The 13,793-nt window shown below is 54.3% G+C and overlaps 2 protein-coding genes across 2 annotated transcripts; one reads left to right on the top strand and one right to left on the bottom strand.

Moving 5' to 3' along the window:
- Positions 1 to 49: 49 nt before the first annotated feature.
- On the bottom strand, positions 50 to 4,651 carry KLHL10 (kelch like family member 10). The gene is made up of 4 exons (XM_049800201.1): positions 4,217 to 4,651; positions 2,971 to 3,588; positions 2,139 to 2,288; positions 50 to 483 (listed from the first exon to the last, which is right to left on the bottom strand). The coding sequence occupies exons 1-4, from the start codon at positions 4,634 to 4,636 to the stop codon at positions 112 to 114; spliced, it is 1,560 nt and encodes a 519-aa protein (XP_049656158.1). The 5' UTR covers positions 4,637 to 4,651; the 3' UTR covers positions 50 to 111.
- A 2,069-nt stretch (positions 4,652 to 6,720) lies between these two features.
- Positions 6,721 to 13,530, top strand: NT5C3B (5'-nucleotidase, cytosolic IIIB). Its single transcript, XM_049800685.1, has 9 exons — positions 6,721 to 6,792; positions 7,119 to 7,217; positions 7,823 to 7,892; positions 8,388 to 8,434; positions 8,927 to 9,012; positions 9,194 to 9,283; positions 10,369 to 10,531; positions 11,573 to 11,773; positions 12,109 to 13,530. The coding sequence occupies exons 1-9, from the start codon at positions 6,790 to 6,792 to the stop codon at positions 12,217 to 12,219; spliced, it is 870 nt and encodes a 289-aa protein (XP_049656642.1). The 5' UTR covers positions 6,721 to 6,789; the 3' UTR covers positions 12,220 to 13,530.
- The last annotated feature ends 263 nt before the right edge of the window (positions 13,531 to 13,793 follow it).

Genomic DNA, 13,793 nt, shown 5'->3' with positions numbered 1-13,793 from the left:
AATGAGTCTTATACTAATTATTTTTTTGGCCAGTATCAATAGATTTTATTTCAGAATAAGTGAATACATTCACTTGCTGCTCAGAAGACTTTATTAGCTAAGTGGAGCTGTTTATACAGGCAGGCTACTTGTTGAAGAAGTGAACCTGACCTCCTTTGAAGAGTTGTCCACATAGCAGTCTCGTCTAGCAACGTACTCCGCAACGTTAGACAGACCTGGCACCACACAGCAGCTCAGAGCACTACGGTATATGCCCATGTCTTGAACATCATACCACTCATTAGTGTTTTCATCGTAACACTCAACATTGAAAGTAGTAGTAAAACCGTTAAAGCCACCAACCACAAACAAAAGATCATCCACCACTTCGATGCCAAAGTTGCTGCGAGGATTGAACATGGTGGGGACTGTGTGCCACGTGTTGGCTACAGGGTTGTAAGCTTCCACACTCCGAAGGCGGTTGACTCCATCAAATCCTCCTACCTGTGAATGCCAAAGGTACAGAGTTGAAATAGGCCTTTCCTCACCTGCTAAGTCAGCTGAATCATATCATACACAAGTAAGATGGTAACTGGTCCTGCCTCACTGACTTCAGTTTGAGCGTTGCTGAGAGCGTGTGATCTTGAAGCACAGTGCTTGCTTGCCACAGACTGCTTGCCACAGACTGCTGCGTTTTTCTTTCTGGAGCTCCCAAAAGTATTTTGTGCAACTGTCAGATTTGACCCCTCTACAAGAGTTTAAATGCAGTACATGGGTAGGATAAACAGGACCAAGCAATGTTCTGTGCTGCTAATGCCGTTGGCAGCAGCAGAAAATAATTTATTTGCTGCATGTATTGGCTTTGTGCGGCAAGGTTTTGGTAGCGGGGGGGGGGTTACAAGGGTGGCTTCTGTGAGAAGCTGCTGGAAGCTTCCCCTGTGTCTGACAGAGCGAATACCAGCTGGCTCTAAGACGGACCCGCTGCTGGCCAAGGCCAAACCAATCAGCAAGAGTGGTAGCACCTCTGTGATAACATACTTAAGGAGGGAAAAAACAGTTGCTGGGACAGACAGAAACAGCAGCCAGAAAGAGGAGTGAGAATGTGTAAGAGAAACAACCCTGCAGACACCAAGGTCAGTGAAGAAGGAGGGGGAGGAGGTGCTCCAGGTGCCGGAGCAGAGATTCCCCTGCAGCCTGTGGGGAAGACCATGGTGAGGCAGGCTGTCCCCCTGCAGCCCATGGAGGTCCATGGTGGAGCAGATATCCACCTGCAGCCCAGGGAGGACCCCATGCTGGAGCAGGTGGGTGCCCAAAGGAGGCCGTGACCCCATGGGAAGCCTGTGCTGGAGCAGGTTCCTGGCAGGACTTGCTGATCTGTGGAGAGAGGAGCCCACAGAGCAGGTTTTCTGGCAGGACTTGTGACCTCGTGGGGGACCCATGCTGGAGCAGTGTGTGCCTGAAGGACTGCACACTGTGAAAGGGACCCATGCTGGACCAGTTCATGAAGAACTGCAGCCCGTGGGAAGAACCCACGTTGGAGAAGTTCATGGAGGACTGTCTCCCGTGGGAGGGACCTCATGCTGGAGCAGGGGAAGAGTGTGATGAGTCCTGCTCCTGAGGAGGATGAAGTGGCAGAAATAACGTGTGATAAACTGACCATAAACCCCATTCCCTGTCCCCCTGTGCTGCTGGGGGGGTAGGAGTGAAGTTGTGCCCAGGAAGAAGGGAAAGTTGGAGGGAAGGTGTTCTGAGATTTGTGTTTATTTCTCATTACCCTACTCTGGTTGATTCGTAATAAATTGAGTTAATTTTCCCCAAGTTGAGTCTGTTTTGCCTGTGATGGTAATTGGTGAGTGATCTCCTCTGCCCTTATTTTGACCCACGAGCCCTTTATTATATTTTCTCTCCCCTGTCCAGCTGAGGAGGTGGGCACCTGGCATTCAGCCAGGGTCAACCTGCCACACTGCAGCTGTATTTTCCTAACAAAAGGTGTGCTGGTGATAATATTCTCAGCAGGTGTATCAACCATTCTAGCTCTGACTTTCTTCCCTAAATCCCACTTAAGCAAATGGCCAGCCTGAAAATCTAGGAAATGCAGATTAGCAGAAGTAGTACAAGTGCTGGGTGATGGAATGGTAGAGATACCACTTCTCCCTTACCGCATACACTTCGTTCCCATATGCAATCACACCTACTCCACTTCTTCTGCTTCTCATTGGGGCTATAAAGGTCCATTGATTTGTTGTGGCATCATACACTTCAGCTGTGATCAAGCATTCATTTCCGTTGAAGCCACCACATATATACACCTGTTTACAGGACGAAAAAAAAAAAAGCGTGAGCAGGGCTGTTACACTCATGGTGGAAGAACACGTTGAAGAGAAAATGAATGCTGTGGCTGGATTGTTTGAGGGTTTGGTTTTGTTTCAGTTCATTTTGGTTTGTTTTTAATGGGAATGGTCCTGTCATCCTGGGTTTGAAGTAGTAAAAGTGCAGTGAATTATTCAGGACAGCAGGATTTAGACCCTTTGTTTCCTGAACTGCATGGAGCAGATAGACACGGTACGTCACTTGTGGCCAGGAAAAGTAATGTCCGGCAGCAAGTGGGCTATTGGTGGTAAGCAGCTCTGGAAGAGTTAGCACTCCTGTCTGCATCTCCGCCATGCCAGTCAGTTGCTGCCTCGTGGAGAGCTTTCGATCTGTAGCTCCCAGATTTAATGAATAAGATTTATGTGAAATTTGTGACCTTTCCTGCTCCCACAGCTCTTCTTTTCTATCTAGGTGATGAACTCAGAGTGGCAGCTGTGTTTATCAGGTACATAGCCCAGTAAGAGGCTGAGCTCCATGAAATTCCCTACTTTGATGCATTCTGTATGAAAGGACAGGCACTTGCTTGCGGTGTAATGCTGCGCACTGAAGTTTGTTTGGTTCCTTGTCCTGGTCACTGTACTTCAACCTTAACTGCTTTCAATAATGTTATGGTCCATCTACCTTTTCATGCAGCGTGGTCGCGCTAGCATCGCTTCTCTGCTCGTGCATGGGGGCGATCAGCGTCCACTGGTTCGTCTCTGGCTCGTACCGTTCTGCTGTGTTGAGGCGCATGTATCCATCAAACCCTCCCATGGCATAGATGAAGTTGTTGAGAACGGCGACGCTGACGTAGCAGCGCCGTGCGTGCATGGGCGCAACCTGCTGCCATGTTTTCTTAAGTGGGTCAAACCGCTTGACGCTGTTGAAATAATCCACGCTGTCAAATCCTCCGATAACGTAGACAAAGCCTTTTAAATAAGCAGTGCCATGATAGGCAAGGGGGCTTTCTTGCTCACATGTGACGTTCACCCACTTGTCTGCACGGGCATCGTACGTCTCAATGGCGTTGGTTGGGCTCCCCCCGCTCCAGCCTCCGACAGCAAACAAGATGGCATAGGGCAAGCGAGGCCGACTGAGCGGGTTGGTGAAATCGGAATAAGATGGGCCATGCATATTGAGGTTGTACATTTCTGTCAATGTGTTTATGATGAGAACTTTGCACTCCTCATTGTCCCTCACGTAATCATGCATTTTGACGTTGTTCATGAAGTATTCTGCTTGCATCAGTGCCAGTCGAACCTGAAAAATGCAAAAAGGAGGTTAGAATATTAATGCAGATGGTTTACACCTTGGTATCCTCTGTGGATAGCTCCAATGCTGTACGGCTTTGCTTTCAGGCTACAGTGTTGTCGAAAGCTTATTAGAGAACCAGAGAATTAAACGTGTAGTTTTGAGCAAGTCCAGAAAGGGGTCTGCGAGGGTAAATCATTCGAGTTCATGGCAGGGAGTCTGCCACTGCTTTGGCACAGTGCTTGCTTTCCTGCATGCAGACTGAAACTGCCCTAACACCTGCTGCTATTTGCATAGCGTAACTAGTCTAGGCAAATGCTCATAAACTTTGTGTATATAGAGATAACATCGTCCCATGTGAACTTTGGCCCTTCCTGGATGTGAGGAGCAGTTAAACTTAAGCTCTAAGCGTGAGGAAATGTGCACTTAAAAGGTCTGCCCCAACTCCGGCACAGGATCTTCAACCCGTGCCCCGGTGTAGCAATAGCCTAACGGTCTGAAAGCACACTTCTTGGTGAGCGGTGTTGGAAGGCTGCAATTTCCTGCGGTCTTACAAGAAAATCAAAGTGGCTGTGGCTCAGCTGCCCCGTGCCCAGCTCTGCAGAGCTGCCCGGGCCCATGCTGTGACGGCACCGACCTGGCCCAGCAAGACTGCAATGTGCTGCCTCCTGTTCTGCGGGTCATGAGTAATCCATTTCAGAATAGCCTCAAACACAGCATCTTCTTGTTTCACATTGAGCTCATCCTTCCCAATGATGTGCTTTAGCTCATTGACGGAGAGGTCTAGAAACTCTGTAGACACCTTGGTCATCTCCTCAAAGTGGTGGAGGATGAACACATAGGCTGCTTCTCGCAGGTCGGGACAGTGGTAATGATCTGTGAGTCTGCAGATGCCAATGCAATTTTCCAGGCATAGCTGGGATTTTAAGAACTCGCAGCACAGCCTGATGATGCCCAGGATGTTGAACTGGTCTGCTGCGATTAGCAAACTTTCAACGTTGTCAGCTGTGACTGGTACTGTCCTGGTGTAAGCATACTCAATAATGAGCCTCATCATTTCGGGTGAAGTGCCAGGAATTTTATATACTATCTTCTCTGCGTTGTTCCAGCTGCTGGTAAACAAAGCCCTGAAAAAACAAAGCAGTGCTGGGGGAAAAAAAAACCAGCTTTGCTGCATTAAACCCTGACCCCGTTATCCCCTGTGCCACCTTCCCCAGGCACCAATTTGGGCACTAGCAGTAGCCATGCTTGGAGGCCATGTAGTTTATTAATTAATGTTTTACTAGCTGGTTGTTTTAAAAAGGAGTCACAGCCTCCGGCTGTGGACAGAGAGCAGCAAGACAAGTGGTCACCTTGCTTCAACAAGAATACCAGAGAATAATGGTGTGTGGGAAAGGAAAACCTCCCGCCTGATGGCAGATAAGCCAGGCTGGCCACGCTCCCAGCCCTGCACCGCATCTGGGGGTTTGTCAGACACCACTTCCAGAGCTGCTGGAATAGATACTAGGTTGTGGATTAATTCTGGTGTCCAGGGAGGTGCCAGGACTATGGGGAACTGCTGGATAAGAGTTTTAGTGCTAATAAAAGCACTGGAGATGCACTAAGGCAGAGTGACCCAGACTAGGAAATACTGTTTGTCCCCATCCCCTCTTGTTTCAAGCACTGACCTGAAATAGTGACTGCAGCTACAGAGGATGTTCTTGTGAGCATTGAATTCAATACCCTCCACGCTGATGATCACATCACAGAGTTTCCCTTCCAGGCGAAGCTCATTGAAGACAGTGCAAGCCATAGCACTCATCTTCCTCTCCATGGGTGAGGATGTGTATCTGGTGGGCACCAAGCTATCGCCTAGGTTGAAGCCCGAGGCAGTGGAAGGTGCCTCTCCCTGAGGTGCTACAGGGCTTTGTCCTTGCCCTCCAACATAGTCTCTGAAACCTTGTCTGTCTGGCGGTTCTGGAATATGCCCCATAATGAGATCACAGACGTGGGGGGGACCTGGCACCAGCTGTGGGAGCAGCGCCTGGGCTGGCGGGGCTGCGAACCCCTCCACAGGCAGCGGCGTCCTGCTCCTCCCGGCCCCCTCACTCCATGGCTGCCCCCAGCCTGCACTTAACCACAGGCCAGGTTACGCTGGACCCTGGGCCAGGTTACGCTGGACCCTGTGCCTACACCTTGTTGATGGCTGCTCTGAGCAAAAACAGCCTTGTGATTCCTCTGCAGCTTTTTAATATTGTTTAGCCTGGATATACAGCTCCCCAAATGTAGGCAGCGACTGCTTCTGAAGTACCCTTGTACCCAGCTCACACCGGGAGGAAGCTGAGACCCAGGCTAGCTCATGTCAGCGGCGAAGCCACAAATGCTCTGTCACTGCTGTATCTGCTGCTGATTTGGAGGGTTGGAAGGTGCCGTCTGGGGCCAAGGAGAGGAGAGCGGGGGGGACAGAGAGGCCCGTCCTGACTCCTCAGTGGCTTAACTCATGCCCAACTGCTTTTCCTCTGTGCTTTCTCGTGTCTGTAGGTAACATGGGTGCCAAGGAGCACCTCTGCGAGGGTCTCACTACTGGAAAACAGTTTGGACTTTTTCATGTTACTGTCGGTGGGGAGTTTTTTTAAGTTAAATGAGTCTTGTGGTAACACTGGGGTGGGGGGCGTGACAGCAAAAAGACAGACAGCCCCTGCCATGTACTTTTTGGGTTTTTTTTTTTCATCTTTCTCTCTCCTTTCTCTTTCGCCTTCCTGGCTCGGAGAGTGTTGCAGAGGAAACGCAACCGCAAGCGCCGGTACCGGCCGGCCCCGCCGGATTCGCTTCGGGTGCGGGGCGGAGGCGCAGCCCCAGCCGGAGCGCAGCGGGCGGCCCCGGGCAGCCCCCCGGCACCCCCGGGCAGCCCCCGGACACCCTCCGGCCGCTCGGCTCCGGCCCCGAGCACCCCCCGGACACCCCCCGGCCGCCCGGCTCCGGTCCCGGACACCCCCCGGACACCCCCCGGCCGCCCGGCTCCGGTCCCGGACACCCCCCGGACACCCCCCCGGCCGCCCGGCTCCGGTCCCGGACACCCCCCGGACACCCTCCGGCCGCCCGGCTCCCGCCCCGAGCACCCCCCGGGCACCCCCCGGCCGCCCGGCTCCGTCACCGCCCCCGCGCCGGCTCCTCCCCGCGGCTGCGCGGCCCCGGCCCGGCTCGGCCCTGCCCGGCGCGGAACGGGACGCGATGGTGAGCGCGGGAGCCGCGGAGCCGGGGCCGGCGTGGAGGGGGGGCCGGGAGCCGGGGCCGGGGGTTCCAAGGAGCGTGGGCCGGGCTGGGGAGCGGGGTCGCGGGAGCCCGGGTCGGGGAGCAGCGGGCTGGGGTGAGACGGGTCCCCAGGGAGCAGGGTTTGGGGAACAGGGCTGGGGAGCGTGGCCCTGGAGGCGGCGCGGGGGGGACGACGGGGAACGCGGCCAGGATGGAGGGCACGGCGGGGGCTGGAGGGCATCGGTCCCCGGGGAGCTGCGTGGGATCCCGGGGGCGTCACTGAACGGCGTGGGGGGCTCTGCCCGCAGGTGCCCGAGCTGGAGAAAGCCACGGTCCGCATACAGCGGCCGGAGCGCGTAATGGCGATAATCCGGGCCATCAAGGAGCAGGGGATGAACAAGCTGCAGGTACTGGCCCTGTTTGGCTTCGGCGGTGGTGGGGCTGGCCCGGCTGGGAGCGGGCGATGGATGCATCGCCCTCGCGTTCCGTCCTGGTCTTCAGCTGCCCCCCCGCCCCTTCCTCAGCCCCCCCCCCCGGCACTGGCCCGGCTGCTCCCAGCCCATGTGCAAGGACCTGCCACGCGTTCTGCAGATGGAGCGAGAGAAGCCCCAGACAAGAGCGGGGGACTGGGCTGCTTTTCCTGTCGAAGCCCATGCTGGTGGCTCTCCCTGGATGGGTCTTTTCCTTCCCTGATATGCAAACTATAAATACGAGCCAAGCCCCAAACACCCCTCCTCCACCCACGGCAATAAGTCAGCAGGATTAAGCCATTTGGTGCTGATAAGAGTGCTGGAGTGGGAGGGGTGCTGGCTGTCCCAGATGAGGACATCTGCTTCACGGCTGGCAGGAGCATCAGCGGTCGTTGCTGCTGTGCCCCGCTGCGAGTCTGCACCCTCACGTGAGACGTGCCAGCGCTGGATTTGCATCTTGCAGGCAGCAGCACCCTTGGCGAGCTACGGCAAAGGCAGAGTGTGCTGGGTCACGCACAGATTTGGTCTTCTCTCCCTTCCAGGTCATTTCTGACTTCGACATGACGCTGAGCAGGTTTGGGTGCAACGGCAGACGCTGCCCCACTTCGCACAGTGAGTTGAAGCTCTTGGTTTTACTGTTGCTAGTTCTGTTTGTTTTCCATGTTTGTGTTCTCGGTCTCTGTGGCTCCTGTCGTCCTCTGCCTCCCTCCTTTGACAAGCCTGACCGCTCCGTCTTGTTCTTTCTTGGTGCGGCTCCAGGCCTTGGCTGCTTGCAGCAGCAGCTGCTGGCCCCCGGGCAGCCCACAGCCCGCTGCAGAAGCTGTCTCCTTGTCTTTGCTGCTCCTCCTTCGAATACTTGCAGCCTGCAGCTTGCTAACACTGACGCTGCTCTCTCCCAGCTGAGCAATACCCTATGATCAGTGCATGCTGTGGGTTTGCAGTGGCACCCGCTGCGTTGAGACTTTGTGGTGAGCCTGTGCTTGGGTTGATGTGCCACGTGTGGCTCATTTTTGGGAAGAGCTGGCACTGGAGATGCAGGATAGCTCCCTTTTAGCAAGCCTTTTTATGTTTCTGGGCTACAACTTTGGCATTTTATTGTCTTTACAGATATCCTTGATAACAGTCGTGTTATCAGCGAGGACAGCAAGAAGAAGGTAGGTGCTGGTTTGTTAGGCACTGCTTCTTGGGTCTGTGGTTTTCGTCCCTGTCACCCATCATCCGGAGGTTGTACTGGCTCATGTGTGAGAGCTCTCCAGGCTGCGTCCTGCTGCCAGGACGGAGAGTGGGTCAAGTGTCCAGGCTGCATTTCAGCCAATGGTGGTGGAAGGAGAAGCTAAAAAGGGAAATTTAACCCGCGTGCTCAGTGGTGGGCATTTTCAGTCTGATAAGAGGAGGAAGGGTGTATCTGTGTGCATCTGTACCTGCAGTATTTGAAGCAAGGTGAGAGTCAGCCAGGCTGCCGGAGGGTTAACGCTTCCTCCTGAGATTTCCAGATTTGCTCACAGTGAAGTTGCTTAGTGAAATGGTTTTGTTTTTCATTAGGAAGTGTGATGATTTGGAGGAATTTAGAAATACTTTTTTTTTGTTTACAGTCTCTTTAAACGTGATGTTCACTCTGTTCTTTTTCCATCTCTGCAACGCTCCAGCTGAAAGATCTGCTGCACTATTACTATCCCATTGAAATCGATCCCAACCGGACCCTGGAAGAGAAACGTCCCCTCATGGTGGAGTGGTGAGTGCTTGTACATGATGAGCTTGACCTTGTCCCAGCAACTTCTTGCCCCTGAGGACTACAAGACACGAGGCTTGAACTGTCTCTAGGCTTGGCGGCAATACTGGGAAATTTTAGTTGTTATTCTTCTGACTGCTTTAAGGTTGCTGCTCAGGAAGCTCACTCTGCTGCCTTTCCCTAGGTGGACCAGGGCCCATGAGCTGCTGTCGCAGCAGAAGATCCAGAAGGGTGACATAGCCCAGATCGTCAGAGAATCGGACGTGATGCTGAGGTACGGGCTCGGGGTTCAGCTGCCTGTGGCCCTTTCTCTCCTGCCACTGTGCAAGCAGATCTCCTTCCTTTCACCCTGCTCTGCACGCAGTCTCCACAGCGTGGCAGATGGAAATCTCCCTTCCTTCCTGGGGCCGAGCTCTAAAATGAGAAAGCCGAAAGTCAGCGCCACAAGCCGCAGCCTGAGCTCGCTCCCAGGCTGCAGGCTGCTCTGTCCATGGCTGACTGCCTCCTGCTCAGAAACCGCTTCCACCTCCCTTGAGTCTTGGCAAGGAGCAGCCGAGGGGACGGGTGATGGGCAGAGCTCTCCGTTTGCAGGGCAGGGCAGGAGGGCAGCACGCAGCTCCCCTCTTTTAGGAGAGATTTTCTCTCTGCACACTGTAGCTTCTGGGCCTTATCCAGGCCCTTGACCCAGCGTCAAATTTTACCCACAGCACAAAAATGTTGTGCTAAAACTTGCTGTTAAAGCTGGCTTTGGCAGCGATGGTCCTAAAACTGGCTCAGGAAGCCTTGGTTTGAATGAACTGCCAGCCTCAGAGAGGAAATGGTATCGTATGTCTGGGTTTTCACGAGCCCAAGTTCCCCTTCTGCACAAAAATCGTGCCCTGCCAGACTGAGACTGTTACGTGTTTGTCTGATCGTCCTCACAACAAGTCCGACCTGTTGCATATCTCTAACGGACAGTTTCTGAGGGGGCTGGCAGCACCCGCTCTCATGGGCGTGTGTCCAGGCACGCTGTGCCCTGTGCCCCTGGTGAGAAGCTGGATACGTTCAGGAGATGCTGAGCAAATCGCTCATGTGCTGCATGTTCCTGTGCAGCTCCTGCTAGGTCACTGCTCCCAGGAGGGGTCTGGGGTCCTGCTTCACACCCTTTGCACGCACAGTGAGTGCCGCAGGAACGCTGCTGTCACAAAAAGCTCACGCTTTTTGCAGAGCTCACGTGTGCATTTCTGTTTGGGAAGTCCTGGGCAGAAATACGAGCCTCGCAGCTGGGCTGAGAGCGCTCCCAGCCCGCAGTACACCGGGCACTCGCTGCGAGCTGGGAGGTGGTAATACAATACTGTGTAATGGACACTTCTGCTCTAGGGATGGATTCAATGAATTATTTGATCAGCTGCATAAGTACAACGTCCCCCTGTTCATCTTCTCTGCTGGCGTCGGTGACATCCTTGAAGAGATTATCCGTCAGGCCAACGTCTTCTACTCAAACGTCAACGTGGTGTCCAACTACATGGACTTTGACGATAATGTGAGTTTCCACATCACGCACGTGCGGTGAGCTTGCAGAGAGGAGAGTTGCTCAACTGGAACTGAGGGCTGCAGTACATTTAACAGAGACACCTCTAGGTTAAAAGCTGCTTATTAACATTTCTAAGTATTTGATCCCTGTAGATGGAGCTGACCCTTTGCTGGGTCATGGGAAGGCTCCAGAGGCTGGCCGTGGCCTCCTGCCCCATTTGCTCTGCCTTCAGGGATTGTGACCTGCTGCCACCGTAGCAGCCCTCGGCACATCAGCACTGGGGGGTGTTAGAGGTTCCCCTGCCCTCACCGGGAGCTGGGTCAGCAGCGAGAGCAGAGGACGGATGAGGTGGGCAGACAGAGTGCAGGAACAGCTGAGCATCTGCTCGTGGTCTCAGGGACTCCTCGCCTTTCAAACTTGCTTTTTGGTGGCAGAAAGGGCACCGTCCAGTGCTGTGTGCTCTGTTCTGGTGCAGGGTGAGGATGGAGTTAACTGACCACAGAGGTCTCTCCTGATCTGAAGGCCAGATGTCCTTTAAAGCAGCTTGGAAGGCTTTTGTTGATGTACTAAAGCCTGGAAAGTCCCAGCGCACATTAGAAACTTGCACGTCTCTTACAATGAAGCCCTCTGTTCCCACGGGTGGTGCGTTGGGACAGGCAGTCCTCAGGGGGAAACATGGGACACTGTGACAGTCCTGCCTTCTGCACGGGCTCTGCTCTGCCCTGGGGCTCCCCTGACTGCAGCTTTCTGTGGCCCCTGACCAGCTCCAGGGCAGCACAGAGCCCTGACCAAGGTCTCCAGGATCTCCATCCTTCGGGTTTGTTCTCACCATCTGGGAAGGGCTTGCCCTGCAAAAGGGGACTCCTGGGGACTGTCTCTGGGTGCGTCGTGGCTGCTGGGTTCCCAGACTCCTTGGGGGTCTCTCTGATACGAGAGCTGGTGCCCTGTGAGCATCCCCCACCCCATTTGCCCATTCCAGAAGAGTGTACTGAGGCTGCGGCACAGTGGAGGGATTGCTGTGGGATCAGTTTGTCCGTCCTGTTTGCACAGGGAATCCTCAAGCGTTTCAAGGGACCTCTCATCCACACCTACAACAAGAACAACAGCGTCCTGCAGGGTACAGAGTATTTCCAGCAGCTGAGCACTAGGACGAGCATCATCTTGCTGGGGGACTCCATGGGTGATCTGACGATGGCAGACGGCGTTCCCAGTGTGGAGAACATCCTCAAGATTGGCTTTCTCAATGACAAGGTGGGTGTGAGGGGCAGTCGTCTTGCTTCCCTGCCAGCCTTCCCCAGGTGCAAAGCCTGAGGGGCAGCAGAGAGGGGCAGGCCTGAGTGATTCGGGGGCTGCAAGAGATTCATACAAGTTCCCGTGGGGTGTGCAGAGGGAGCTGGGGGGTGTCTGCTGAACTCCTGGTGCACCTGGGGCATTGTCAGGGTGGTTATTGACCCCTCTTTTCAGTAGCGTCAAGAAATGCAAGGGCTGTGGGTGCAGCATTTTCATTCTCAGCTGCTGGTGTTTACAGTCCTCTCTTCTCTCTGCGGCCCTTTCCTCCCCAACCTGTCCCGGTGGCCATGCTGCAGGTGGAAGAGCGGAGGGGGAAGTACCTGGATGCCTACGACATTGTGCTGGAGAGCGATGAGACGCTGGATGTGGTCAACGGGATTCTCCGGTACATCTTTACTGAGACATGAGCTGGGAAGGCAGTGTCCCAGCTCTGGCTCCGCAGCACACACCTGGGCAGTGAGTGTGACAAAGCTGGAGTAGATCTGGTACCTGCTGGACTCCGTTCTGACGCTGGGCAGGGTCCCTGCCCTGGTTCTTGTGTGTTGTACACATCCCGACCTCAGTAACCCACTTCAGTCAGCCCTGGAGCAGGACGGGTGAGATAGAGGAAGCTTCTCCACTCCCTTTACCCCACCTGTGCCCAGCTCTGCTGCTTCCCACTCAGAATTCGTCCCCGCCACCATCTGAGGCCACAACAAACCATTTAATGTTTCAGGCAGAGATGTTCTGCACTTGCTTCAGCAGCCGAGTGCGGAAATGGAGATTGTTTGCTATGGCTTGAGGACAGACCCATTTTAGATGGAAGCTGGTTAGTTTTATTGTGTTCCTGTCTAAGAAAACAAGTCTCTCTCTTGTCCTGTTTTCTGTGGGCTTCAAAGTGCCCGGGCTGAGCTCTGCTGGTGCCGCCCGCTGGTGGGCTGACATGGCCCTGCCAGGCGTTAGCATTGCCCAGCTCCGCATCCCCCATGGAAACCCCGCAGCTCCCTGGCCCCCCTGCCCCAGCCCTGCTGCCCATCTTGCTCCGTTACAGCTCCTGCTGTTAAAAAAAAAAAAAAAAAAAAGGCTTTTCCAGTCATCTCTGCAGGCCCATGGAGCTCATCTGATGCTGCTGCACAAAGCAAGACGTATGTTTGTCTGCCACGGGTTGGGCTGGGAGGGTTTGGGTGGCAGTGGCAGCAGAAGGCTGGGTGCTTGGAATGGCGTGTCTGCAGCTCGTGGGTGTGGATGGGGAAGGGGAGGCCAACAGCAGTATTTTGCTTTTTAAGGAATATTTTAGTTAACCATGTTTCTGTCCTAAACTTCTAGGCTGATCTTGGGCTCTCAGATCAGCAATAGAAAAAAACCCTTTTATTTCTGTGTAATGTCTGGTAACATAAAAAGTAAAGCTATGACAGTTCTGATTCAGCGAGGGGCAAATTCAGACCCTTACGTGGGAAACTGCTTTCACGTCGCGTCCTGCTGCCCACTCTGATGGCGGCAGGAGCCTGTGCTGGTGCAGGGTGAGCTCTGATACAGCTCTCTGGGGCTGTTTTTGTTGCGGTGTGGCCCAGTACAGGTTGGCAGCCCCTGCCCCGCCGCCTTTGGATGGGGCGGCTCTGGCTCGTGAGCTCTGGGCCGCTCCGGGTTCAGCCCTTGATGCCCTCCATGTTGCGGGACAAGTAAATGTGACTGCTGAAAGTTCAGGCTCTGTTCCTGTTGAAATAAAAATGTTGGCTAAAGCCGGGCTACGGGTGGTTTGTACCCAGCGCCGAGGAGCTGTGGCTGGAGCCGCTCTCCTCCCCAAGGCTGGTGCTGGCAGCTGCATGTCCGCAGCCCAGCTCCAGGTCATCCCATCCCTGCTGGAGCCCTCTGGCCATCACCAGGCACGCTGAGCTGGAGCTGAAGCACAACGCCTCTTTGCTGGAGGATCCCAGGAGCTGAGTTTTGGTTTCTCTCTCTCCTGTTCAACCCAGCAGATGCTGGTGCCTGAAATCCCCCTGGG

The sequence above is a fragment of the Accipiter gentilis genome, chromosome 5 (genome assembly GCF_929443795.1).
Source record: "Accipiter gentilis chromosome 5, bAccGen1.1, whole genome shotgun sequence".
NCBI classification, from domain to species: domain Eukaryota; kingdom Metazoa; phylum Chordata; class Aves; order Accipitriformes; family Accipitridae; genus Astur; species Astur gentilis.
The sequence above is the reverse complement of the archived record's forward strand: the minus strand, read 5'-3'. Positions and strand labels throughout refer to the sequence as shown.